We start from the raw sequence: 26,247 nt of genomic DNA on the forward strand, positions 1-26,247 counted from the left end.
CACAGTCATTTAAACCAGACCAAACACTGGCTCTAGAGAGGGCCATTCACGTTTTATGTTACCTGAGGTCCACCTTAGTTCTCCAACATGCTCGGACAGGGAAGAGTGAGCAGAGGGGTATTCAGCTGGCTGCAATCTCTAACCTCCCCACTAGAAGCCACTACATCCTACAAACTGGCTCTTTAAGGTCAAGTTGAAGTCAGTTCTAGAGGTGGAAATTACAGATCACTTGTGATTTGCGTCAATTTCAAAGATTCGAGGTCACCGACTTTGTTTTTGTTTTTTCTGTTGTTGAATACACTTATTGTAAGTCGCTTTGGATAAAAGCGTCTGCTAAATGACTGTAATGTAATGTAATGTGTAACGCTAACAATTAGTAGTTGGTTTTAATGCACGCTGTCTCATTCGAATTCATGTCTGTATGAAAGTTCGTGTTTACGCATCTCTTCTCGCGTGACCCCTTTTCCAGCTCTGATGTTGACGAAGGTGATTCGCGGGCACGGCTGCTCAACGCTCATTTGAGGCGAGTTTGCACAATAGATATATTTGAATACACCTGTAAGCCCAGTTCTTTATTTAATTAGCTTCACGTCTGGGTTTAACTGTTTTCATGCAGATTATGAAACGGTTTCCAGTCATGGTGTCTTGTTATAAAATGTTGTAATAGTAGGCTAGCTAAAACCTAGAGTAAATCGCACCATGTGGTCGTATCTCTTGGGAAGCACATAATAACCAGTTATTGGGCAAAGTTTCATGTTTCTATCTCGTTCCAGCATGAAGGAATTTGAGCCGCTGCAGCAGACAACAAATCAAAAACTGACACAAACTCAATGTTTCTAAAGTCGTGTCAACTTCAGACCTCAACACCTGTGGTAATACATTACATTACATTACAGCCATTTAGCAGACGCTTTTATCCAAAGCGACTTACAATAAGTGTATTCAACATAGGTATTCAAGAGAACTACTAGTCACCAGAAGTCATAAGTGCATCTCCTTTGTTAAACAAGTATCTAAGAGCATAAACCAGAGCACTTCATCATCATGAGACAAAGTGTTGGGGCAGGATTATAAAACCTTCTCAAGGCAAAAGGTAAAACACTGCAGCTTTGGACACATTTGCAGTTGTGGTGAGATTTTACCATGTTGTGGCGTTACTTGGACGAATTTGCCCTGTACCCAAAATCTCATTACAATGTGGTTCTCCCAACTAAATAAACAACAATTTTTTCAACAGTATTGAACCCAAAGCCACAATCAGCAGGCACTACAGGGGAAATGCACGTGGGATTTGTGGGAAATAAGAGAACGCATTCTCAAATATCCTTTCGACTAGAAGGAATTCTTGGTTATAGTAAAGTACAACCGACAGCTAGAATCAAGTAACAAACGCATATAATCAGAACTTACCAGGTATTATTCGTATGAGGAGGTGTTGTAGAGCTCAGGGTGCCCACAAACTGCTACTATCAATTTAACCTCCATAGTTTCTGATTCAGCAGCGGCAGGACGTCAGTGAAGACAGAAGGAGCATCTCAACGCTGATCGGCTTTCGCGACACAGCGTAATGCGAATTTCTCGCCCGAGATGAAACATTTCAACTCGCGAGAATGTGGCAAATTGAGCTTTCTCGCGTTGCGTCATTCGCATATGCAGATGCAGCTGAGTTCCGATCTGGTGCATCCAATGACAAAGTCGCATTGAAAATACAAGTGTAACTACGGCCTACATTGTTTAAACATTGTGTATGTTTAAGATGAGCCAGTTCTTCCAGGGCCCTGTTCCTCGTACGTGGCTAACTGAGTTAGCCGGATAATTTTCAGGATGAGATTACATAAGTGAGGCTTTTCGGTTCCTCGAAGCAAGTTTGGAAAAATCACCATAGCAACACATCCATAAGCCTGAACCTGCTCCAGAGCAGGCTTGAGCTAGATCCGCTGGATAAGCTGCCACTCCCCCGGAAACAAGTGTCAGCTCCCTTCCTCAGAGATCCATCGATGAGGAAGCGATATTAGTCAGATTAGCGTTTTATAGGGAGAGAGTTCTTCGAGATCGCCAAGATCCGTTATCACATCATGATGACTTCCTGTACGAGCGCTATCGATTCTGCCGACAAGGAATCATTTATTTAAAGACCTTCTCGAGCCGTACATTGAACACCACACGCCATCTACTGTCTCACGGACTGTATCACAGCCTCGCGCTGTGTAGCGAGTGCTTCATGTTTGTACAGTGTCGGTGATGCGGAGAACATCGGGAAAGCCGCTGCATGCCGTGCTGTTCATAAAGTTTATTTGGCGATTAAGAAACTTATGGATGTGTTCATTACATCGCCATGGCACATGTTGTATTGATCGCCAATTGATTTTCAGTGAAAGCACTCATAATGATATGACAGTATTATTAGTACACCATAGATATCATTATTGTAGAACATGATTAAGGTGGACTCATGATAAGAATAGAGAGAATTACACACAATTTATTTTCACCGCTTATTATGAATAATACATACACACTGATCCGCCCATACACAGATTTGCACACGCATATTCAAACTCCTATTCTATATGGTAATCTACACATACATGTATATACACACATATATATATATATATATATATATATACATGATACATAAGCGCATACAGTACATATATCCTCATAAGTATCTATTAATTCGTATCAGTTAGATACTCTTTGGGCTTGTTTTTATCTACTTATTCTGAAAGAGTTGATATAATTATTTTCGCTATAAGATCTCATTGGATGATACATTTCATTAAGCCTACTTAAAGAAATATCATCTGATTGATTGGGGTGATGAGGCACTTAAAATTAACCCATACATTTTCCCAACACTTGCGCATTTAACGACGTCTGCGATATTTTGCCATGCTTCTCGTCTAGCCCTCGCAGCGTTAGATTTCGCCATGATTATGGTCTTGAATTCTTCGTATGTGTTCATGATCATCTCCTGCTCGTCAGCGGAGAAAAAAGAGGCTCTTTCTTTGAGTTTATTTGCCGTTGTACTGTTAGAAAATCAGGGTTTCGGTGATCGACGCTTCTCCCTTTTGAAGTAGGACGGGCACGCGCAACGATCCTGTTGTCTGACATCTGGCTCGAATTAACGAGACTGTTTGAGCGGATCAGCCTTTGAGGAACCGAGATAGCCTGATGTCAATCATCGAGTTAATTTAAGCTGGATAATAGGACATTTGATCGACTTAGTTGAACCACGTACGAGGAATAGGGCCCTGGTGAGGCATTTTTCAATGATTGCAAACACATTCAGTCCATTCTGAAAAATGATTGAAGTTCAATTCCCAGTCGAGCATCTGTGTTTGTATGTTCTGTAGCCCCCCCTTCACTACAAACAGCCCCCCCCTTCCCTACAAACAGCCCCCCCCTTCACTACAAACAGCCCCCCCTTCACTACAAACAGCCCCCCTTTCACTACAAACAGCCCCCCCCTTCACTACAAACAGCCCCCCCCTCACTACAAACAGCCCCCCCCTTCACTACAAACAGCCCCCCCCTTCACTACAAACAGCCCCCCCTTCACTACAAACAGCCCCCCCCTCACTACAAACAGCCCCTCCTTTCACTACAAACAGCCCCCCTTTCACTACAAACAGCCCCCCCTTCACTACAAACAGCCCCCCCCTTCACTACAAACAGCCCCCCCCCCCTTCACTACAAACAGCCCCCCCTTCACTACAAACAGCCCCCCCCTCACTACAAACAGCCCCTCCTTTCACTACAAACAGCCCCCCTTTCACTACAAACAGCCCCCCCTTCACTACAAACAGCCCCCCCCCTCACTACAAACAGCCCCCCCCTTCACTACAAACAGCCCCCCCTTCACTACAAACAGCCCCCCCCTTCACTACAAACAGCCCCCTCCTTTCACTACAAACAGCCCCCCCCCTTCACTACAAACAGCCCCCCCTTCACTACAAACAGCCCCCCCCCTTCACTACAAACAGCCCCTCCTTTCACTACAAACAGCCCCCCCCTTCACTACAAACAGCCCCCCCCTCACTACAAACAGCCCCCCCCTTCACTACAAACAGCCCCCCCTTCACTACAAACAGCCCCCCCCTTCACTACAAACAGCCCCCCTTTCACTACAAACAGCCCCCCCCTTCACTACAAACAGCCCCCCCTTCACTACAAACAGCCCCCCCTTCACTACAAACAGCCCCCCCTTCACTACAAACAGCCCCCCCTTCACTACAAACAGCCCCTCCTTTCACTACAAACAGCCCCCCCTTCACTACAAACAGCCCCTCCTTTCACTACAAACAGCCCTCCTTTCACTACAAACAGCCCCCCCTTCACTACAAACAGCCCCCCCTTCACTACAAACAGCCCCTCCTTTCACTACAAACAGCCCCCCCTTCACTACAAACAGCCCCTCCTTTCACTACAAACAGCCCCTCCTTTCACTACAAACAGCCCCCCCTTCACTACAAACAGCCCCCCTTTCACTACAAACAGCCCCCCCCTCACTACAAACAGCCCCTCCTTTCACTACAAACAGCCCCTCCTTCACTACAAACAGCCCCTCCTTTCACTACAAACAGCCCCCCCTTCACTACAAACAGCCCCTCCTTTCACTACAAACAGCCCCCCCTTCACTACAAACAGCCCCTCCTTTCACTACAAACAGCCCCTCCTTTCACTACAAACAGCCCCCCCTTCACTACAAACAGCCCCCCTTTCACTACAAACAGCCCCCCCTTCACTACAAACAGCCCCTCCTTTCACTACAAACAGCCCCTCCTTTCACTACAAACAGCCCCCCCTTCACTACAAACAGCCCCCCTTTCACTACAAACAGCCCCCCCTTCACTACAAACAGCCCCCCCCTCACTACAAACAGCCCCCCCCTTCACTACAAACAGCCCCCCTTTCACTACAAACAGCCCCCCCTTCACTACAAACAGCCCCCCCTTCACTACAAACAGCCCCCCCTTCACTACAAACAGCCCCCCCTTCACTACAAACAGCCCCTCCTTTCACTACAAACAGCCCCCCCTTCACTACAAACAGCCCCCCCCTTCACTACAAACAGCCCCCCCCTTCACTACAAACAGCCCCCCCCCTTCACTACAAACAGCCCCCCCTTCACTACAAACAGCCCCCCCCCTTCACTACAAACAGCCCCTCCTTTCACTACAAACAGCCCCCCCCTTCACTACAAACAGCCCCCCCCTCACTACAAACAGCCCCCCCCTTCACTACAAACAGCCCCCCCTTCACTACAAACAGCCCCCCCCTTCACTACAAACAGCCCCCCTTTCACTACAAACAGCCCCCCCCTTCACTACAAACAGCCCCCCCTTCACTACAAACAGCCCCCCCTTCACTACAAACAGCCCCCCCTTCACTACAAACAGCCCCCCCTTCACTACAAACAGCCCCTCCTTTCACTACAAACAGCCCCCCCTTCACTACAAACAGCCCCTCCTTTCACTACAAACAGCCCCCCCTTCACTACAAACAGCCCCCCCCTCACTACAAACAGCCCCCCTTCACTACAAACAGCCCCCCCCTTTCACTACAAACAGCCCCCCCTTCACTACAAACAGCCCCCCCTTTCACTACAAACAGCCCCCCCTTCACTACAAACAGCCCCCCCTTCACTACAAACAGCCCCCCCCTTCACTACAAACAGCCCCCCCTTCACTACAAACAGCCCCTCCTTTCACTACAAACAGCCCCCCTTTCACTACAAACAGCCCCTCCTTTCACTACAAACAGCCCCCCTTTCACTACAAACAGCCCCCCCCTTCACTACAAACAGCCCCCCCTTCACTACAAACAGCCCCCCCTTCACTACAAACAGCCCCCCCCTTCACTACAAACAGCCCCCCCTTCACTACAAACAGCCCCTCCTTTCACTACAAACAGCCCCCCTTTCACTACAAACAGCCCCCCCTTTCACTACAAACAGCCCCTCCTTTCACTACAAACAGCCCCCCCCCCCCTTCACTACAAACAGCCCCCCCCCCCCCCCCCTTCACTACAAACAGCCCCCCCCCCCCCTTTCACTACAAACAGCCCCCCCCCCCCCCCCTTCACTACAAACAGCCCCCCCCCCCCCTTCACTACAAACAGCCCCCCCCCCCCCCTCACTACACCTACAAAAGCAACAGTTGAAAAGATAATGAAAGCAACTCTGGAATGCTTAACTTGATTAAAATAAATGTGTCCTAACATGTTTACCAAAGAATCAGACGGTCCTCAGTGAACATCAGGTACAACCACAAAAAAACAAACAGGATGTTTCTCTCATTTTATTCACATAATGATTTATTTTGACGTCGTTACTTGAATATTCCTGCTGTGCCATTACAACTGTTTGCGGCCAAAGTGGCCACATGAGAATTTCAGTGGAACATTCTTGAATCAATTTCGTTAGCAACAGTCCCAGTATGATCACTAACTGAACTGCCTCTGCCACAGTGAACATACCAGCAAACCAAACAATTATGAAAAGTCATTATGTTTAATATGTCATTTTTCTTAATAGAGAATTTATTTCTTCAACACCTACGCATGGCAACAATGCCAAGATTGTGGTTGTGATGAAGGTTAGGTCAATAAACACTTGGTTAGGGTTTGGGAAAGGTGGGAACTCGAACAAAGCAAACATTTACTGTTGATCTTGGGGCAAATTTCTGAGAAGCAACCGGGTTGGTAACACTGAGCCGACACTGTTATTGGTTAATATAGTGATATAAATCTGACTTGTGGGTTTAATCTAATGCTGGGATCTACAATATGCTGCTGGTTGATTCAAGCCCTATGTATGTGTGTCCACTGTACACGTTTAATATGCAAACTATTCCAGAAATACACACTTCCAAGTCAAGCCTCAATACACTGTCTATGACTTAAGTGTGATTTGAGTCCATGTCCCAAGTCTAAGTCTCCATCTCTGTACTATACTGTGGTAATGTTAACTTGTCAGGGAGTCACCAAAATATTCAAAGCATGCATATTCTGTAGTTTCAATAGTTTGATCCTGAAATCAAAGAGCAGATACAATATATGAACCACAAATCATTAGTGTTATCCCGCCTGCTGTATATACGTCATATATACGACATATTGTTCAAGGAAAAGTATCAGTATCTCCTTATATGAACTCCGTATGGATGTAAAGGGAGTCTATGATCAAACTAACCAAACATGGTTGATCAGAGACCATTTATCCAGGCACATTAAGTCGGGGGCCATTTCATTTGAAATGCTTGGAGTGTAACTCCACCCACCCCATCATTTTGAAAATGCTAAACAAGGTGGTAAACGGGGTTTTCAACCAATGAAATACAGATTTTTATACGTTTGGAAAGAAATTCAATATCAACAATGATATAGCCAATATCAACACCAGCAGTGATGCATTTCATCACAGTATAGTCATATCATTGGGTTTTGCAGGTCAAAAAACACATTTAAGTGTGCAGTACATCTTTAAATAAAGCCGGATGTGCATCAGAATATTTCAAACATTAAGCAAGACGTGTGCTTCTTTTGTCAGACTGAAATGGAATAATGGGGGGCACTAAGCTGATGCCCATCTGACAACAAACCACTAGTTCTAACTGTCACTCTTAACATCTCTAGGCCCTGATCAGACCGCTTTAGCAGCCTGATGCAGCATTTTGTAATCATTTTCAACGAGTGAAGCGTTATGCGCACTCCTTATGCATTGCTGAGGGTTGCGGGATGTTTTTCTGCTCTATGCATCTTGCATTTTTGCAAGAGTGCCCTAAATGAGAAAGATTCGACTCGGAGCGGAAACAAGGCCCAACTTCAGTGAGGTGATTTTTGTTGGGATACCCAGAGCTGTATAACTTCACCAACCATAGTTATCATGATCATCTATCATCATTTCATTAATGTAAACTGTACTATTAACTATTAGGTAGCTTCCAGTTCATGGTTTGTGTTTAGCTAACATTAGCACTCGCCTAGCAACAATAACAAATCGGATATAAAAATGGCAGTGCTGTGCACCTCACGTTTACCACCTGCAAAACATGCTCCGTCTGCTCAGGGCCTCAAGGCCTTTACACACCGGGGTGTTATTTATTTGCACATCAATATTTTTCATGGGAATACTTTTACACAAAATATGAATATTACGCAGCAAAAACGGGTCCGTTTTTTGGGGGGCTTTTGTACAACGAATAAAGGCATGAACCAATCACGTTGTGTGGAACAGGTCGAGTTGCTTCTATATTCATAAAACGATAACACAAAATGTCGAACTTTGTTACTCCTTTCAACCTTGACAAATGCAGACCGTACCTTACCTTTCACAATAAAAGCTCTAGTCATATAATATTTGCAGGCGATTATTTAGCATTTTTGTGTCGTGTATTCGTCACGCCCCCGGTGTGTAAATGTCTTTAGTGTGCAGATGGTCGGTTGATTGGGGAAATAGTTAGAGGCTCAAACATTACAGGAATAAACAGACAATAGATAACGTGCCCCATGAATGTCCTGTGTGGTACATGGTAAGTTTTACTTGACTGGGTTCTTTACCACAGAGGAATGTTGATTAGCATGATCACATGTATAATTCTACACACAACATCTTATTATACACCTTTATTGTACATATACGTATTGTACGAAAATATAATTTAGAGCATATATATATTGAAACACATTTCATATTCACAACACTTGGATACAGTTACTAAAGGCCCCTTCACCTCCAATAAATCTCACGGAAAAGTGGAGCGCTTCACTGAAATGCTTTCAACAGTTAGTGTAGAAACTAATGGAACAACCTAATAAAAAAATTAAATATATTGGACATTTCAGTGACTGCGACAAGTTGTGAATTCTTAAAGAATGTAATGTTTTAACAGCATGCGTGGAGGTGGTGGAGGCTCTTGAAGTGGCCTCCACATCACGCGGCATGGACACGTGTGAGCTCTACCAAAGTCTTTCATGGTGGACAAAAGCGGGCCATGTGAACCATTCCTCAGCTGTGACCGAATAATGAAAAACATTGTCCACACCTGCTGAGCAGACACAGGCTGTTTTTGTGCAAGCAGCTTTGCAGTTATACATCCGTCGGTCTGATGACCAGGCACTGAGCAATAAGGGGATGCCTTATGTAAAAGACAAGTCATGTCCATTTTCTAGAACATAAGCACGTCACTTATACGTCCATTTCAGGCCCACTGCGCAGAGATGCTGTCCTCTGGTCTATCTTAGGCGATGCTAGGGCTGCTGGCCTCTTCTGCCTGCTGGGAAAAAAAACACAGACACTTAAGGAAGGCCATGTGTGATCAGGTGCTGCTGGTTTAGTTCAAAGACCAACAGAAACCAAAGGAACAACGTTTATCCAATTTTGAAAGTATTTCAATTTAGTTAAACTAATGGTTGGGGTTCGTTTTGTAGCATTGTTGCTGGTAGCAGATTTAATAAATAATGATACAAAAAAAAATATCTAGATATGTAACAATTATAACTAATTCAATTATGATTAATTAACCCATACATTAGTACAAAAGAATGACGGCAGTCAGCTTACGCCATAAGCCACCATTAGTTTAACAGAATTTAATAGAAGAAAACTTCCAAATTTGTTGCTACAGAGTTCTTCTCCAGGTGTACAGGGATCTATTATTTCATATACACACAAATCAAATGATTACATTCTTTATAAATGAAATATTTATTTGACTAACAACATAGCTAAACTACTAAACAGAAAATAAATGAATAAACAATAAAATAAACAAATTGAATGGAATGAATGAAGAATCTGATGAACAGTACAATGAATAACAATGAACTACAACTACATGAAAAGGATTGCATGTGACCACGTAGAATCTGTGACTCAAATCATGAATTGATGTCTATGAATGAAATCTGACCTTTAGACCTTACATTTGGCTCCAAACATGTTCAGCAGCTGAGAGTTTGAGAAGCACCAGCAAAGATTGTGATTTATATTCGTTAATATTAGGCCTAAAATATTTCTATCTGAGATTATTTTATTATGTGACTTAAATTGATTTGGTCTAGGAACATCAAACTCATTTACATGTGGGATTGGTGTTGGAGATCACCCTTCAGCTTCCACGTCCAGAGTGGACGAGGCGTAGACGAGAGAAAGAAGAGCTTTCTTGAGAAAGGGGACAGCAAAACCTCTCATCTGGATCATTTGATTCAACCTCATACTTTACAGAATGAATACTAGTTTTGTTTTAATTCTTCTTTATTTGAACTCGGTTCTATCTCAGCTGGAACATGATGCCAAATAGTTTGATACGAATCGCTGAATTAAACCTGATCAATTAAAGATTGAATGAATCAAAAAATGATACGACATATATAGACCTCCCCCACTTCTGTTGGTCTGAGAGATGTGGATATTATCACAGTTGCAGGCAGACAGTTTGTTATCCCTAACTATGACTAACCTTTATAGACTCAGATGTTTTTTTTATATATATATATATATATATATATATATATATATATATATATATATATATATATATATATATATATATATATAAAATACAGGGACTTACTAAGACTAGGACTAACATATCAAGGAAACGTTTATTTGAGTTGTGTATTACAATTGGATGTGTCCTCAGGAATGTGGTTGATCTTAAGCGCACAGATGGGGTCACAGAACATGTTAGACTCTGTCTTAACGGTCTAAGTGTTAAACGTGACCCCAACTCCTATCTGGACTCTGTCCAGCACACAGAAACACAGAGCGTCTCACCACTTACTGACCTATGAAGGTCGAGACACCACTTCCTGCCAGAAGTTTATTAGTTCAGATTGTGTCACAGACATTTCAGTTTGATAAACTCTCCTCGGATGTCCGCTACACTTTTTAACATAAAATGAAAGGATAGGGTCAGATTTGTTCATATCTGTCTTTACATAATACTGTCATGCCCATTACACACAGAGAGTCATTGGCCGAGGACTGTCCTCATCTCTTCTATTGGAGTTGGATTATTCGGGGAACACAGGAGACAGGAGAAATGATCAGTGTCCAGCAACTATCCGTATTGTTTAAAGATGGACTTGATAAACATGGAACCTCTCCTCTCACTGGTATTAGAGGATAAACATTGTTACCAGCAGGTAAATATACATGATTTACGCCCGGGCCACATTGCCTGCACGGGCAGCACGTGTGCATTGCGGAATCTTTTGACAGTAGACTGGCCATCACACCAGCGACATTACTACAGTTCCAATGTCTACATCTGTAGAATATGTCTCAGACATGAAAGATTGTTTCTTATTCAAAATTAAAAAAGCACTGTTAGGTTTTTTTTTCAATGGACAGAAGCGCTTCATTTGATTACACAAGGCTTTTATTCTGAAATAGTTGCAGGACACTGTCGTGGGAAATGCAGTGACTTGCACGTCATTAATAGAGTACCGGCTTTTAATTGTGGATTATTATTATTATTTATGATGTATCTTATATACACTGCTGTTCAAAAGTTTGGGAAAAGTTGTTTTCCCTGAACACATACATGAAATGAGTTTAAATAGGAAGAAATGTCATTGACAAAGTTAGAAAGATTGAAGAGATTTCTCCCCATGTTTCCTGAAGCACCTTCCACAAGTCAGATTGTTCTTGCTGCTCCCACAACAACTCAACAGGGCTGAGATCCGGTGACTGTGCTGCTCCGTGACAGACAGAATACTAGCTGACTGCTCCTTTGCTAAATAGTTCTTACATAGTTTGGAGCTGTGCTTTGGGTCGTTGTCCTGTTATAGGAGGACATTGGTTCTTTGTTTCTGGCCATTTTGAGCCTGTAATGGAACCCACAACTGCTGATGCTCCAAATACTCAACTAGTCCAAAGAAGGCCAGATGTATTGCTTCTTTAATCAGGACAATAGTTTTAAGGGTTTTCTGTTGAAATGATCAACTTGTATTAGCAAACACAGCGCGTCATTGGAAGACAGGACGAATGGTTGCAGAGAGTGGGCCTCTGTAGGCCTATGTAGATATTTCATTAAAAATCAGCTGTTTACAGCTACAGTAGTCAATTACAACATTAACAATGTCTACACACAATAGTTCTGATCAATTTGATGTTATTTTGATTGACAAAACGTGTGCTTTTCTTTCAAAAACAAGGGGATTTCTAAGTGACCCCAAACTTTTGAACGGCAGTGTGTACATCATTTATTATAGCAATGTGGACGCCACACACGGGCAAGCTACAGCAGTTCAGCGAGGTAGCCGTCGCACACTGCTCACGCATGCAGTGTGGCCCGGGCACCTGCATGCCAATTCCATGTGTGTTTTCAACAAGCGTTAACTGGTTCGAGGACACATGTCGCCTAAAAAGAACAAACACTTGTGAACATTGCATGTTTTTTTCTCCCCCCCGTGGTAGACTTACCTGTCCAAGCAGAAGCTGCTGCAGTGAGGGTCGGTCTGCTGAGTGCACACACAGCGCTGGGCCACCTCCCCCCCCCTCCTCCTCCGCTGCTCAGCCTCAGTGGAGCGTCTCCTACGCAGGGAGCCCTGGTAACTGGACATCCCGTATGGTACAGTGTGCCTGCAAAAAGACACACAGTGCGCTGAGTGAACAGACAGATAGGAAACCCTGTACATTAGACTGACTGAAGACTACAGTTTTTACAAGGCTTATAATGTTTAACACAGCGTCAGAGAGACATAAATGGAACTCTATGATGATTTTAGAGGCTTCTGTGAGTGGCAGTTTTATACTGGACTGCATTATATTGACAGTTGTTTCTAATATTTTGTCCTCCACCATTGGGACAGAATATAGGAAACAGCATTCAGAATAATGCAGTCCAGCACAGCAAAACAACAGACTGCAACATCTAACTTAACTACTCACATATTAAAATAGCTTCTACAACTGTTTAGCAATGATGATTTATCCCACAGCTGTTGGATTGTATAGATTGTAAAGGTGTACCTACTAAACTAAAGTCAGTGTTGAATTCAATACATGTTTGAAAGTAATCGACAGTAAAAGAAAAGTTGAAATACAAGTTCAAAGTTTGAAAACTATTTGAACTCATAATTCATGTTATATGATGGCAGTAAAGTAATACGTGTCCATTTAAAAAAAACACTACAACGCTGACTAACATCTGGCTTTTGTCTTCGTTGTAAAACACACTTCATTCAAACTACAGAAACGATACAACTCATCAAAACCGTCTCCGTTAGCGTTCCACTGTTCCAAGAACTCTGGTTTGACAGTTTGAAAGAGGGACGGAATAAGTAAGAGATATTTTACTATCCCGGTTTCCGATGCATCCATGACATAAAATGTGACACACCAGGGAAAAAAAAAAGAGTAAGGCTAGATCAGCAGGCCCCGGGAAAGAGTCTAGCCGCAGGGCCGTCTTTCAATCAGAGGGTTGGTGGTTCAAACCCTGGCTCTGGCTCAGTTGCAAGTCGATGTGTCATTGAGCAAGACACTTAACCCCGAAAATTGCTCCCGCAGCTGTGCCTACGGTATGATAGCATCTGAAATGTAAGTCGCTTTGGATAAAAGCGTCAGCTAAATGACTGTAATGTAATGTAATGTACATGTGCTTAAAATAAAACACGTTTACATGCTGCTTTCGGTGGGAAAGTGGAATATCAGCTCCACTGTGATTTAGGCTGATTTGAACAAAAAGTAAGGCATGAGCAAGGCTCTGTTTCACTGTATATGAGCATTCATATGGTACAGTATATTGGAGGATTGCTTAGTATGTGTAAAATCGAGATTACTGCCTACACTTTGTGGCCACTTATGGGTATTGTAATATATGCATCTCAGGTCTTTTTTGGGACAATAATGTACAACTTTCTTCAGACGTGAAACTGAATTTAAGTGCACCCAAATGTTGGTAATAATTCCTCATTGTGCAATAAAAGTGTTAACATGCACAACTAGGGCAGGTAGAGTAGGTCAAAGCTGGACAGGCCATTAACTATTTTAATCTGGGTAATAATGTTACCATTCCCTTTTCTTCTCTTCAGAATAAGTCTGAGTATCTTGACAACTACCTATTGGGTTGGCTGGAATACTTTTCCCCATTGGACATGTGGATGCTGCCACGTTTGCAGACCTCAGCTGGTCGCTTGGTGAGCACAGGAAGGAGTGATGGACGGAGGTATGCTTTGCTGCTCTCACAGCATGCACGTGGTGAGCTACTCGCATTGACTCTGCCCTTCAGTCTTGTTATTTTCTCTCCCACATGGCTGTCAATAGTTATGAAGAACAAGCTAGCCAAAATGAGAACATCACCGTGAACTAAAACCACATGGCACCACATGCTACCTTGAGAGTACGGCAGTGGTTCTCTTGAACAACCTGGGCAATCAAACCCTGATGGTGTTGGAGGATCTTCAGGCGAACCCAGAACACCACGTCAGTGGCGAAGGCAGAAATCACAGCGAGGGTGGGCGCAGAGAAAGTCAGGTAAATGGACTTTATCGCGCCTTTCTAGTCTTCCGCTTTGACGCTACATGTCATTCTACCATTCATACACTGATGGCAGGAGCTACCATGCAAGGTGCCACCTGCACATCAGGACTAACGAACCCATTCATACACCGCACGCACAGCCTACGGGAGACATTTGGGGTTAAGTGTCTTTCCCGGTGCCAGGGATCGAAGCGCCGATGTACCTCTGAGCCACAGTTACCAAACCAGTTGGATCCAGCCCATCCAAGACCAACACATATGACATATGAGAAATGCATATGTTGACCAAAAAACGCCATTACGACTATACTTGCCTGAATGCACCACAGTTTAAGCATACAAGCCCGATACGTCCTCATCAGAGGTAACGTTAGGCACCAACATGAACATTAACAACGTCTCACAGCGGCCACATATTCACACACACACACACAGCTGACAGACGCAACAGCATCATTAATCAAATGTATGGACAGAGGTTCACCGGTACCATCATGCCCAGTAACGTTAAACATCTTTAACACAGGGGCCACATAAACCACATAGATGGGAGCATACATCAGCATAAAACATCAGCATCCATCCATTACCTCTTATCATATTCAGGGTTGCGAAGGGGCTGGAGGCGATCCCAGCTGTCATTGGGTGAAGGCAGACTACTCCCTGGACAGGTCGCCAGACTATCACAAGGCACCCATTAAACAATATATTGAAATAGGCCACTACAGTCCTGACATTATAGATTGGCTTATTTTTAATGATTACAGCAGAAAACAAGGGGGCTTTATGTTGAACACTGACATGATTTCATCATAGTTTCCTTCAAAGGAGAGCAGGGTCAAAGAGTTCAGTCCGTATGATGACCTGATGCCAGTTTTTATCCGACTGACAGTTGGAAAGAGTCTTTCAACAGTACAGCAGCTTGTTACGGGGAACGTTTGGGTGACGCATGCGTGTCTTTATTACTTGGCTCTTGTTGAGGAGAAACCGGCGCAGGAGTCGGTCTTGGTAGAGGAATGAATGAACTTGAGCAAAAAACATGTTATGAATAATTGCATCAGGGATTTGAGGCCACTGTCAAATACACGTGAATACCTTGTTATAATTACTGTTGACATATGACAGTGGTAGTGGTAAACCCCTGACAAGTGAAATGTTTTTGTACTGTTTCTCTAAATGCTGGGAGTTGCCTTCACTTATTACTCTGAAAAGGAAGAAGCTTATACAGAGAAAGGATGGATCAGATTATATTGCCATGTGTGCCTGCGGACCAAATGGTATTGAGCAAAAGAATGCAATGTGCTCTTCTCACAGTTTGTAGTCTCTTTTGAATGCACTGCAAAAAGTGCTCCCCTTTCAGGAGATAAAAGGATTTTGAGGCAGGTTCTAAAAGGATCTGGCTTTGTTTAGCCGGTATCTGTGTAAGCATGACAGTATGTCCTGACTTCTCCCGTTGGAGGACAACATTTTGCACACTGACATAGAGATATCTGACTTTGTACTTGGCTTGCATATATCATATATTTCTTTACCAATCAAAATTGTTGTAACTTAACTCCACAGATTTGACACATGAAGGTTGGTTTAATCACAGTCAGCACTACTCAGCCTGGGGCTCTGGAGGAGCTTTCTAAAGAGAAAATAACCCGACTGATGAGATCAAAGTGTTGCAGAAACTACTCATCTTGGACAGACAGTATACCATTTATCAACCTCAACTTAACAGTAAATGATTTCTAGCAATCATTTGACAAATCTGACAATCTGTCTCTCTGTCTGGAGGGCAAACCCGACACCACCTTGCTGTGATTTATTTAGTGAAGCTGCACCAAGAACAGCATCAATCACATTTAATGATTTGTGATCGCCAGCTGCTGATAAGCTACACATCTGAAGGCATTTCTGCATCGGACTCTTAGGCCTGATCTTTACTTTTCAACTTGAGGTGTAGGTCTAAGGCCAGACACACCCAACCAATGTTAAAGAACTGGCGGCGATAAAAGCCGACTGACAAACAACGGCCAAATAGGTAGATGCAGAACGTACGTCCTGAGAGCAAACATCTCTCCATACCAGGTGGAGGTAGTCTGTTCTCATCATTCAAACCTACTGGGAAACCGGAAGACCAATGCGGATACACAAGGCGCAGTGAGGATACATACATGAAATGAAGCAGCGTTTGCTGACCTTTTTTTTTTTACAGCTCTCTCACTTAGCTTGTTTCCAGATAGCCATGTCGTTGTGAAAATGTTCGCATATCGGAATGATCAGAGGAGATGAACAATGAGAGGAGCCTTCTCTGTGTGCCCTCTTGTCTTTTACTTGTTTGCTTGCTTTCCTCACCTCCCTTTCTCATCTCGGGCACTGATTGGCTGAAGCTGAGCAGCCGTTCGGAGAGATTTCTCTCACCGCCGGTCTCCGGCACCCATCCAACATGATGAATCAGCCAAAAAAGCCTCCGACAAGGGCAGACTAGTGTCAACGGTGCAAGACACATCGCAACAATTAGGGCGCCAGACGCTCACCAAAAACCCGACATGTCACGTGGCCCTAACACTATAACCCTAACCTCATACCGGCCTCGAAAGAATGTGAAGATAATGAAACTTCCTTCTGTGAGCTTCCATAGTTTTCATGAATTTAGAAGCTTTTACGGGTCTTAAAAAAAGTCGCTTGCTAACAAATGTCTAAATGAGACGGCTAAACGTCCTCACTAGAACACGAGTCCTCCTTAAGCTTAGTGGTGGTGACGATAAGTCATGTGACCGTGGCGTAGTTCATTTATAGCCTCACTTTAGCTTTTTACTTTACCGATTGCAAGGAGTTTATTTGTGAAGATTATCTTGCTGAACAAAACGCGTATCATAAACGTTTGTTTGCCACAGAGTATATTCTCTGCAATAATTCAAAATCCAATGGAGAAATCTAATTGGCTTTTTGTGGAGGGAACCAGTGTGATGCTAACAGAGATACAACAAAACCTCATTCCTGCAGATCTTTATTGTGCAGTTTTTTCCTCTAGCACTAATGAAAATAGATATAAGAGACAACTACATCTAAATCAAAAGAATACTGAAAACTGATGATGTTTGAGCATACTGTTCTAGTACAGAGCGATGGGAAATCCAAAACTGTTGAATACGAAAACTTCACCGGAGTAAAGTCTAAAGGTCAACTTGCTAGAACAGCTGCAGGTACTTTAGAAGCTGTACCCTAAGATGCATAAAACCTCAGGTAATCAATTTAAAGCAGAACAAATATTCACCTTTTGCCATGTGAACACAGCTGTTCCATAAGATCCAGGGTAAACAAATCCTAATGTCAAAGGATGATTACTGAGCCCACATGGTAAAAAAACAAACATCTTCAATCCAAGTAAATTGAAAAAAACATGGTCAGTAGGAAGATTTCTGGTAAATTCACAAAAAACATTTGTATATTTAAACTTAAAATCTCAGAAAACTTGTAATACAAAAAATATTTGTCTTAATGAAAGTTATGAGCTGGGGAAGTTTCAAGCTGATGTTTTTACCCTATTCACTACTTATGCATCTTCAAAATATATTACAAAGCATATCTATAAAGGCCATTTTCTCTAAAAGAGTATTTTTTCTCAGACTCTGATCCAGAAATCTCCTCTTCAGCAGCTCTTACATCCACCAAACGTTACACTTTCATTCCTCTCTATGTTCTGAAGGTTTGCTGAGGGGTTTGTTCATGTATCATTCAGAGCCTGATTTATACAACATTGTATTACTAAAAACATGCTGATTCTTTTAATGGCTGTTAACAGTATTTTCTGATTTATGGAGTGAAACAAAGAGATATCTAAAATTCCCTCTGTGAAAACTTCCGACTCTAATAAGTCATCAAAAAGAAACAACAACGTTGAACCTGGCTTCATGCAATGTTCAGATTTCTGTTCAGGAAATCTGCACATATTTAATAGAACAAATGGTTCATTTGCCGAGTCAAACCAGGAGCTACTGATCTTCTTTGAGACATTAGCAAACAACATACCAAACCCAAGGAACTGAGGACAGACCTTTTGCCTTCAGCTTGATTCTCTCCACATAGTAGAACTCCCAGGCAACAAAGGAAGACAAATCAACAAGATTGCGCAACAGCTCAACGTGTTGCTGTGTTAATAAAAACACGGTCTTAACACTGTAGGGCACAATGTCTCTGATTTCATCCTGGTATGTTTCTGTTGGTCTGACGTTAGGAGGTGTACGGGTTTGAATTTGCTTCCTGCACCATAAACATGTCTGAAATAGCTTCAGAAAACGAGAGCCGCTAACCCTTCACTTAAAATCAAGATCTTCCCAATGGGAGTTCTGCATGTGCTTGTAGCAGAAGAGAAACTGTTGCTGCACTGCTCTCTGTCAGGCAGGCATCATCGGGCATCACCCAATGCAGGTGAGCTCAACGGGACTTGAGTTTGCAAAAGGAAGTGCAATGTTTTGAGGTTTCATGTTTGAGGATTGTGAAGCTGATCTACAATGAAAACATGACAGGAATGCAAAAATGAATGCTGAATGAGTGAAATAAATGCTGATATATGAGGTGGAAAAACTGTCTTCCACCAAATCATTTCATGGCTTAAAGGGACAGTTCAACCCAAGATCAAAAATACATAATTTTCCCCTTATTTATCAATCTAGATTGTTTTGGTGTGACTTGCGGAGTGTTGAGGATATCAGCCGTAGAGACTATTAACCACAGTTCCTACATGAAACTGGTCTGTGGATTGTCTTGAGGAACCAGCTCATGATTTTTCATAGTTTTTCAAACACCAGCCGATAAATTCCCATTATATTGGAGAGAAGGCAGACATCCCTACAGCCGATATCTCCAACACTCTGCAACTAACACCAGATCTATCTAGATTGATAACTGAACGGTTAACAGAAACAAAACATTTTTGATATTGGAGTGAACTGTTCCTTTAAAAAAAATCAAGAGTGTTCCTTTAACAAGAAGCTTAGCGATCATGACATGATACCATATAACCTAAGCTGCAGTAAAGCAATGCACAGCCACACTATAAAGCCCTAGATGGTTATGGTAACGTGATAGCGCAGCAGCAATAGTCCTACTGGATCTATAATGTGTGGGGCTCACTGAGGAGGACTCTTACTCTGGCGTGTTGATCCAGATGATGTCCAGGTGGCAGTAATACACACACTCCTTGTCCTTGTAAGAGTAACACGTGCACCTCTTGGAACGCCTCCTGGCGCCCGGCGGGTCGCAGGCGGAGCAGGTCTTCGCTCCACCGGCGAGGAGCAGTTTGACCGCGGCCGCCTCCACCTCCTCCCTCTGGCTCACATCTTTGCTAGATGAGGATCCTGCTGGATCATAATAATTTGGGAAGACATGTTAATATTAAACAATTAATTTGTTTATTTTATGTATAATTTAAGCTTAAAGTGCTGATCCGATTGGTGGAGTAGCATTGGCCATCTGATAACAGTTTCAACTATGGATTAACTGAGGCTGGGCGATATGGGCAAAATCAAATATCACAATATGTTTGTATCAAATACCTCGATATCGCTATTGTATAGCTGATCGATAAGTGCAGTCATGTGGATATCATGACTAAGAGGGTAAAGGCAAATAAAAGAACAGCTCGGACAGACTAAATTCAGCAGAGTAGGTCATTTTACAGTAATGCAGCCTTATAGCGTTATTACGGTATCCCAAGTCAAAGACATATCTGGTCTCTTATCACGATATTGATATAATACTGATATGTTGCCCAGCCCTTAATTGAGGTAACTTAAAGAGTAAAGATATCAAACAGGTTGCTGTGGGTAACTGTTACCCTTAGTTAAATGAGTTCAAGAGGAGACATGTGCTTCTGTCATCTTAACAAGCTCTAGACTCAGTGATTAATCAGTTATTTGAAAATTGCGAAAATTGCAACACCTAATAGAATTATTGTTGTGCTGGTTTTATGATATTTTGTAATATGCAAACGCGAACTGTATCATACAGTGGCTTCTTACTCTATGTGAACATCATTTGTGTAGAATAAACATAACAATAAAAAGACTACAGTCTCATACAACTGCTCACCGTTTGCCAAAGACGCTGTCACCACGATGAGAAACAAAACTCCCACATCAACCGACGAGACATTAGCCATCACACATGCAACATCAGAAAATGAAAATGTCAAAAAGTCCAAAGCGTCTCCCGTGAGCTCCTCAAGCCGCCTCAGAAAACATCCCGCATCAGCCGCTGACCGCCTGTCGAGCTGCACTGCCGCTCCGCGTGTCTGGCGCTCACCTCACCCACACTCCGGGTTATCAGGAGCCCGCAGCTCAGCGACAAGTCACCTGCAGTAGTCCCGCGAGCTTCCTGTGGTGAGTTTTCAGAATAAAAGCGTCCCAGTCAAACGCCAAAGAAAAGGTTTGAGACTCCTGGGAAGGAGCTGTCCAGTTTTGCGGCAATTGACCGCTCACTTCCGGTCCATCATATGAAACTAGCTGAAACACAGACCGACAACCGACACACCCATATGAACTGCAGGTAGACCAGGGTAAAGTCTCCCTTAAGAACAATGGGCCTCATGCAAGAACCACTGATACAAACGGAGTTGTTCCTAAGAGGCGTATTTTGAATTTTCCCAAACACAATTTAGCAGTGGTCCATACCCGTCGTAGTAGTCATGTTCAATTAGTCTATTGTAACTTTGTCTCACTAATGGTTACATATTTCATTACGTTGAAGCAATTTTGTGAAAAATCCAATATAAACTACACTTCATAATTATGTTGACCTTATCCTGTTTGACTGCAATTTCAACTATAAAATAATTCAGAACTGGCTATTGATGAAAATGTATAACACTACAATATCAACATGTCAAGCTGCAAAACAACTTTTCAAGTCTTCTTCAATACAGCATGATGTTCATTTAGTAAATTCTGGTCCATTTAGAGTCAAACAGACCATAAAGCGGTATGCTTTAGGGCGGGGCTTACTGTGATTGACAGGTCGCTGCCACTACTAGAGCCTTTAAGTCACTCCTCCGCATTCCAAATATGGTAACTTCCATTCATTGGTTGCAAAAAATCCAACATGGTGACAGCCGTAATCCAAGATGGCAACACCGAAATAAATCGCCAAAATCGAGGCTTCAAAACGGCAGTCCACAAACCAATGGGTGACGTCACGATGACTACGTCCACTTATTACAGTCTATGCTTGTATGTAATAAGGTCAGGGAGAAGTGTAACCAGGCTAACTTACTTCTCCTGGGTATCCCTTTGGAACAGAGCGGGTCTTTAGTCAGTGCCCTGATATTGGCAGATGGATGGTTCTTCACATGCACAGGTCATTTTCATCTATACTTTATTTTAAAATGTTGACATTGCTGTCACTTTAACTGCATAACACACACACATCACCGCGGATCCTTCTAGCTTAGAATTCATCTGCATAGAGTTGAAAATATAGTTGATAGTAGACACTTTGACGTCTGTGGTGAAGATATGAATTGAACTGCATTGAAACTTGTATTACCAAAAACAATTGTCGTAGTGTAAGTATTCAAGTGGGAAGTTTTATAGCCATATGTATTGGTATTTGTTACTCTATTCACCAAAATGCATGTTATTTTACAAAATCTTTAAAGGCCGAGTTCTTTCTCAGATTCTGATCCAGAAATCTCCACTTCAGTAGCTCTTACATGCACCAAACTTTGGGTCACTGACATGTCCGAGTCCATTATTTCCTTTAAAAATAATTGTATCAATTCATGACATATATCATTTCATTCTGTAAAACCTATCCAGTTTTGATACATTTTCAGTACAGTCAAATAATATATATTATTTTATGTTTTAGCACCTCAAACCCTGAAAATGCCAGGCGGTGCACCCGTCCTAGCAGATGAACAAACTAAGAAAACTATTAAAAAAGGAATTTAAATGATAATAAATTCAAAATAAAATACTATGGCATGCTTTTATTGTTGAAACGATTCAAATAAACCACATTTTTACAAATACCAATAGTTTTCAGCTGTTGAGATCATTTAAAAACTTTTGCCAAGCAATTTGAATGTTCTCAAATGTCAGGGTGGCATAACTGTAAAGATGGGACTTTTATTATGAAATGAAAGTGCAGAGCAGTAAACAGGATATTGCATCATCAAGACGACCTCAACTGACCTTTATGGCAGATTGAAAATGTTTTTATATCTCTTTTAAATATTGATAAAAACCGCTACTTTCAACTTACTGGTTGGTACACGTTTCATGTCAGGGCGGTACAATCAATATAAAACTAGAAACTTTATTTTATTTAAAATGTATATGTATGAAGTTGTTGGCAAGAACAAAAGCTAATGCTAGTGTCCTAGTAGATATCCGTTTAACTTAAAATGAGTTGCAAATGTCACGTGGCGCAACCAGTAAATCAGGTGGCGCAACTAGAATGTCACTTTATGATATTATATTTAAAGCTCTAACATTATTTACTAATCTTTTCAAATGTTTAACAGTGTTAAGTTAAAGATATTATACACTTTCAAACTATTTTCATGATAACAATGAATATTTTATGCCAGTTTTTTAGTTCTCATATACTTGTGTTTTATAGTTATCAGAGGAGGAGGAGAGGGGGGGAACTGTGAAACCCCCCCATCAGGCAGCTGTCCAGTACAGAAAAGGAAAAATCGAGGCGGCAGTGGAGACAATACCAGAGTAAGCTCAGGGAAAGGAAAAGGGCTATCGGGGAAATCTTGAATTTCACACCGGAGTCTTTGGATACAACCCCCATAGAACTCCAAGCAGAAGTTCAACCTAACCCTCCCAACATTTACAAAGAGAATATTGTCAATTTAGATCAACACCAAGTCAGAGCATCATCAACACCACAGAGGGTAGGAAGCACTAAAAAGAAATGGCAAAGAGAGAAGGCAAAGCTGCTTCGTAAAATGCACAAAATGAGAAGAGAAATGGAAGCTGAGAAAAGAGAATCTGCTAGATTACGAAAATACATAGAAAGATTAAGGAAAAAACATTCCAAAAGGCAAAATCTATCACTGAAGAGAATAGAAGGATTACAGAGAAATGAGCTGTCCAGAGAAGACACAGAGTTGTTGACTTCCTCTGTCGCGATGAGGACAGTAGCTTACTGACAGTTTGTCCGATATTGTCCTTTACAGCCAAAAGTGTCAGACAGGAACACATGTGCACGCTTGGATCATGAGAATATCAAACTCTTGACTGAAAAACTGCAGCAGAGAGATGTTGTGAACACTGCCAACATGTATCAGCTGTTGTGTAGTCCAGACAACAAGCCCTGTGTGGAGTGTGTGCAAAATGCTGCTACGATGAGGTAGAAGCTGCAACACCCCAGACGGAAGCGACTGTGATTTTGCCTATTCCAGTTAAGTGCTAAACATGATTACTATGAAATATTTGCTACTTTTACTTAAAAAGAGACTGTTGACTAAAATATTGATGTTGTATTTGAAATAAAAATGCAATTATTCTGCATATTTCCTGTGATTACTAATATTGTCAGGTGGTGAGACCAGGTAAAATGTGAATTTAAAGCAATAAATAATAGGTTAAAGTGACATTTTTTTTGTTTCTTAATATGATGTGAAGAACTATTGTATTGAATGTATTCACTTGTTATATTTGTATTATTATGTTTAAATGTAAAATCAAATGTTAAATATACTAAATACCTGGGCAAGAGAACGCAATTATGTTAAACCACAAAATACGATGTGTTAGGCACTGTAGACACTCTAGGGATACTTGTAAAAAAATGTTTTTGTAAATCTGTGGTTGTGCATCTTTTAGCCTGTGAAGTTAAAAAATACTGTTAAAAACTATTTAAAACACTATGAAAAGTTGGTTCACAACTTAGACTTGTTTCACCACATTGTTCCAGACACAAAAATATGCATTACATCCATTTTTGAAAATGACCTTTTTAGACGCCTTATTGTCAATGACCCCTTTACAGTTTCATTCCTCTCTATATTCTGAAGGTTTTTACAGATGTTTGTTCATATATCATTCATAGTCTGAATCATACAAACACACAACACTAAATTCCTAAAAACATGGCTAAAATAGTTTTTTAAAGGCTGTTGACAGTCATTTCTGATTTATGAAGTGATACAAAGAGATATCCCAAATTCCCTCTTTAAAAACCTTTGACTCTTAACATGTCAACAAAATGGAACATGAATTTTAAACCTGGCTTTCTCCAATGATCCCATTTCTGTTCTGGAAATGTACGCACATTTAATAAGGCAATGTCTCGTTTGCATATTATTCAAACATACATTTTCAGACAACTTGTAATACAGAAAATGATTACCTTAATGTAAGTAATCAACTGGGGAAGTTTCTATTAGTTGCATTTTTTACCATATTCACGTGGGGTGTCTCCCCTGTTATAAGAAGATCCATATCACGCTGATGTGTTGTAACTAAGGCGATAGAGACGATTATTATCTTATAGTTTAGAGTTAAGCCTCCAAAGTTCAGTGATAGTAAAAATGACAATGTGCGGTTTTAGAGGGAGTTGCAGGCGGAGTTGCCGTCCGTCTTCACGCCTAAAAGGTGCGTTCACACCAAACGCGATGAACGCGATGAACGCGATGAACGCGGCGCGATTACATACAAAGTCTATGTACAGACGCGATGAACGCGATAGCGCGTTTGACGCGTCAAAACGCCGAAACGCCCCAAACGCAGAAGTTGAAATATTTGAACTTCGCGTGGCACTCCAGCGCGATAGCCAATCAGCGTTGAGTTGCTCTCCCCGTCATCAGTGAAGTCCTGCCGTTGCTAAATCAGAAAATAAATGCTGTAGCCGCCATGTTCACCCAGAGCTCTACGATCCCTCATATCAGTAGAGACCGGACCAAACTATGTGTAGACGTGTGTGTGTAAACCATATGGTACAAACAATGAATAGACGCTGCCGTATTTACGTCTATATGACGTTATCGTGAGTGTTGATGGAGCTGCTATAATGTTAGCATAGCCTAGCACCGATCGATCCGAGCTTCATTGATAAAACAAGTACAAATCGGCATCATTACGTAGTTATTTCGGAGTCCCTTTTTGTCGGTTTATTGCCGTTAAATCACAGCCAAGTCAGTTTATTGTGTGTTCATACAGCTGTAGTAAACAGCCGACGTGTGGCTCGCTAGACACGGTGAGCTCGATGAAATCCACGGAGCCCCTTTTAAAGCCCCTTTTAAAGGTCTGTTCACACCAAACGCGATGAACGCGGCGCGAATCGCGTTCATCGCGTCCATCGCGCCGCCGGCATCGCCGGGGACTATTTGTGTTCATTCGCGTGCCGAAAAGGGGGCGTGGCTTATCGGCCTGAAAGCTGTTCAACTGTCCGCCATCAACCGTAGAAAAATAGCCTCTATTTCTGCTCAGTACGTGTTGTGGAAGTCCCAGATATCACGGGGAACTAAACTCCGTCATGTCTGGTTCATAACATAGTCAGGAGGAGCTGTTCCTTCCGGGGAGAAAAAAACTAGGTTGTACTTTTAATTGACAGTTGACAAAGTGAAGACAGACGTGAGAGGCGGGGAGAAAGCTCATTGACAGTCGATAGAAAACACAATGTAGACCCTCCGCTGGAATTCAACATGGTTCACGTTACAAGGTGCATTTTGTAGGCCAAGGCCCAGAGGAAGCCCCGAAAGATAGCTGTGACTTGATCAAGAGAGGCAGGTCGAGCCAGGAGAGACA

The 26,247-nt window shown here is 42.1% G+C and overlaps 1 protein-coding gene across 3 annotated transcripts; it reads right to left on the reverse strand.

Moving 5' to 3' along the window:
* Positions 1-6,336: 6,336 nt before the first annotated feature.
* On the reverse strand, positions 6,337-20,768 carry LOC306693892 (endothelin-3). 3 transcript variants are annotated; one of them, XM_079156553.1, is made up of 4 exons: positions 20,576-20,768; positions 19,635-19,842; positions 12,437-12,595; positions 6,337-9,281 (listed from the first exon to the last, which is right to left on the reverse strand). In XM_079156553.1, the coding sequence occupies exons 1-4, from the start codon at positions 20,643-20,645 to the stop codon at positions 9,194-9,196; spliced, it is 525 nt and encodes a 174-aa protein (XP_079012679.1). In that variant the 5' UTR covers positions 20,646-20,768; the 3' UTR covers positions 6,337-9,193. The 3 variants fall into 3 exon arrangements, with proteins under 3 accessions (XP_079012679.1, XP_079012680.1, XP_079012678.1); XM_079156554.1 differs by having other exon boundaries at positions 6,337-9,278; positions 19,635-19,845; XM_079156552.1 differs by having other exon boundaries at positions 19,635-19,845.
* Positions 20,769-26,247: the final 5,479 nt, after the last annotated feature.

Source organism: Pholis gunnellus (genome assembly GCF_910591455.1).
Source record: "Pholis gunnellus genome assembly, chromosome: 3".
Taxonomy (NCBI): Eukaryota; Metazoa; Chordata; class Actinopteri; order Perciformes; family Pholidae; genus Pholis; species Pholis gunnellus.

Coding starts and splice junctions, on each gene's coding strand:
- LOC306693892 (XM_079156552.1), bottom strand. CDS start 20,645: ATGGCTAATGTCTCGTCGGTTGATGTGGGAGTTTTGTTTCTCATCGTG. Junction 19,846..20,575: donor GACAGCGTCTTTGGCAAACG/GTGAGCAGTTGT, acceptor ATTATGATCCAG/CAGGATCCTCATCTAGCAAA. Junction 12,596..19,634: donor ATCTGGATCAACACGCCAGA/GTAAGAGTCCTC, acceptor GTCTTTTTGCAG/GCACACTGTACCATACGGGA.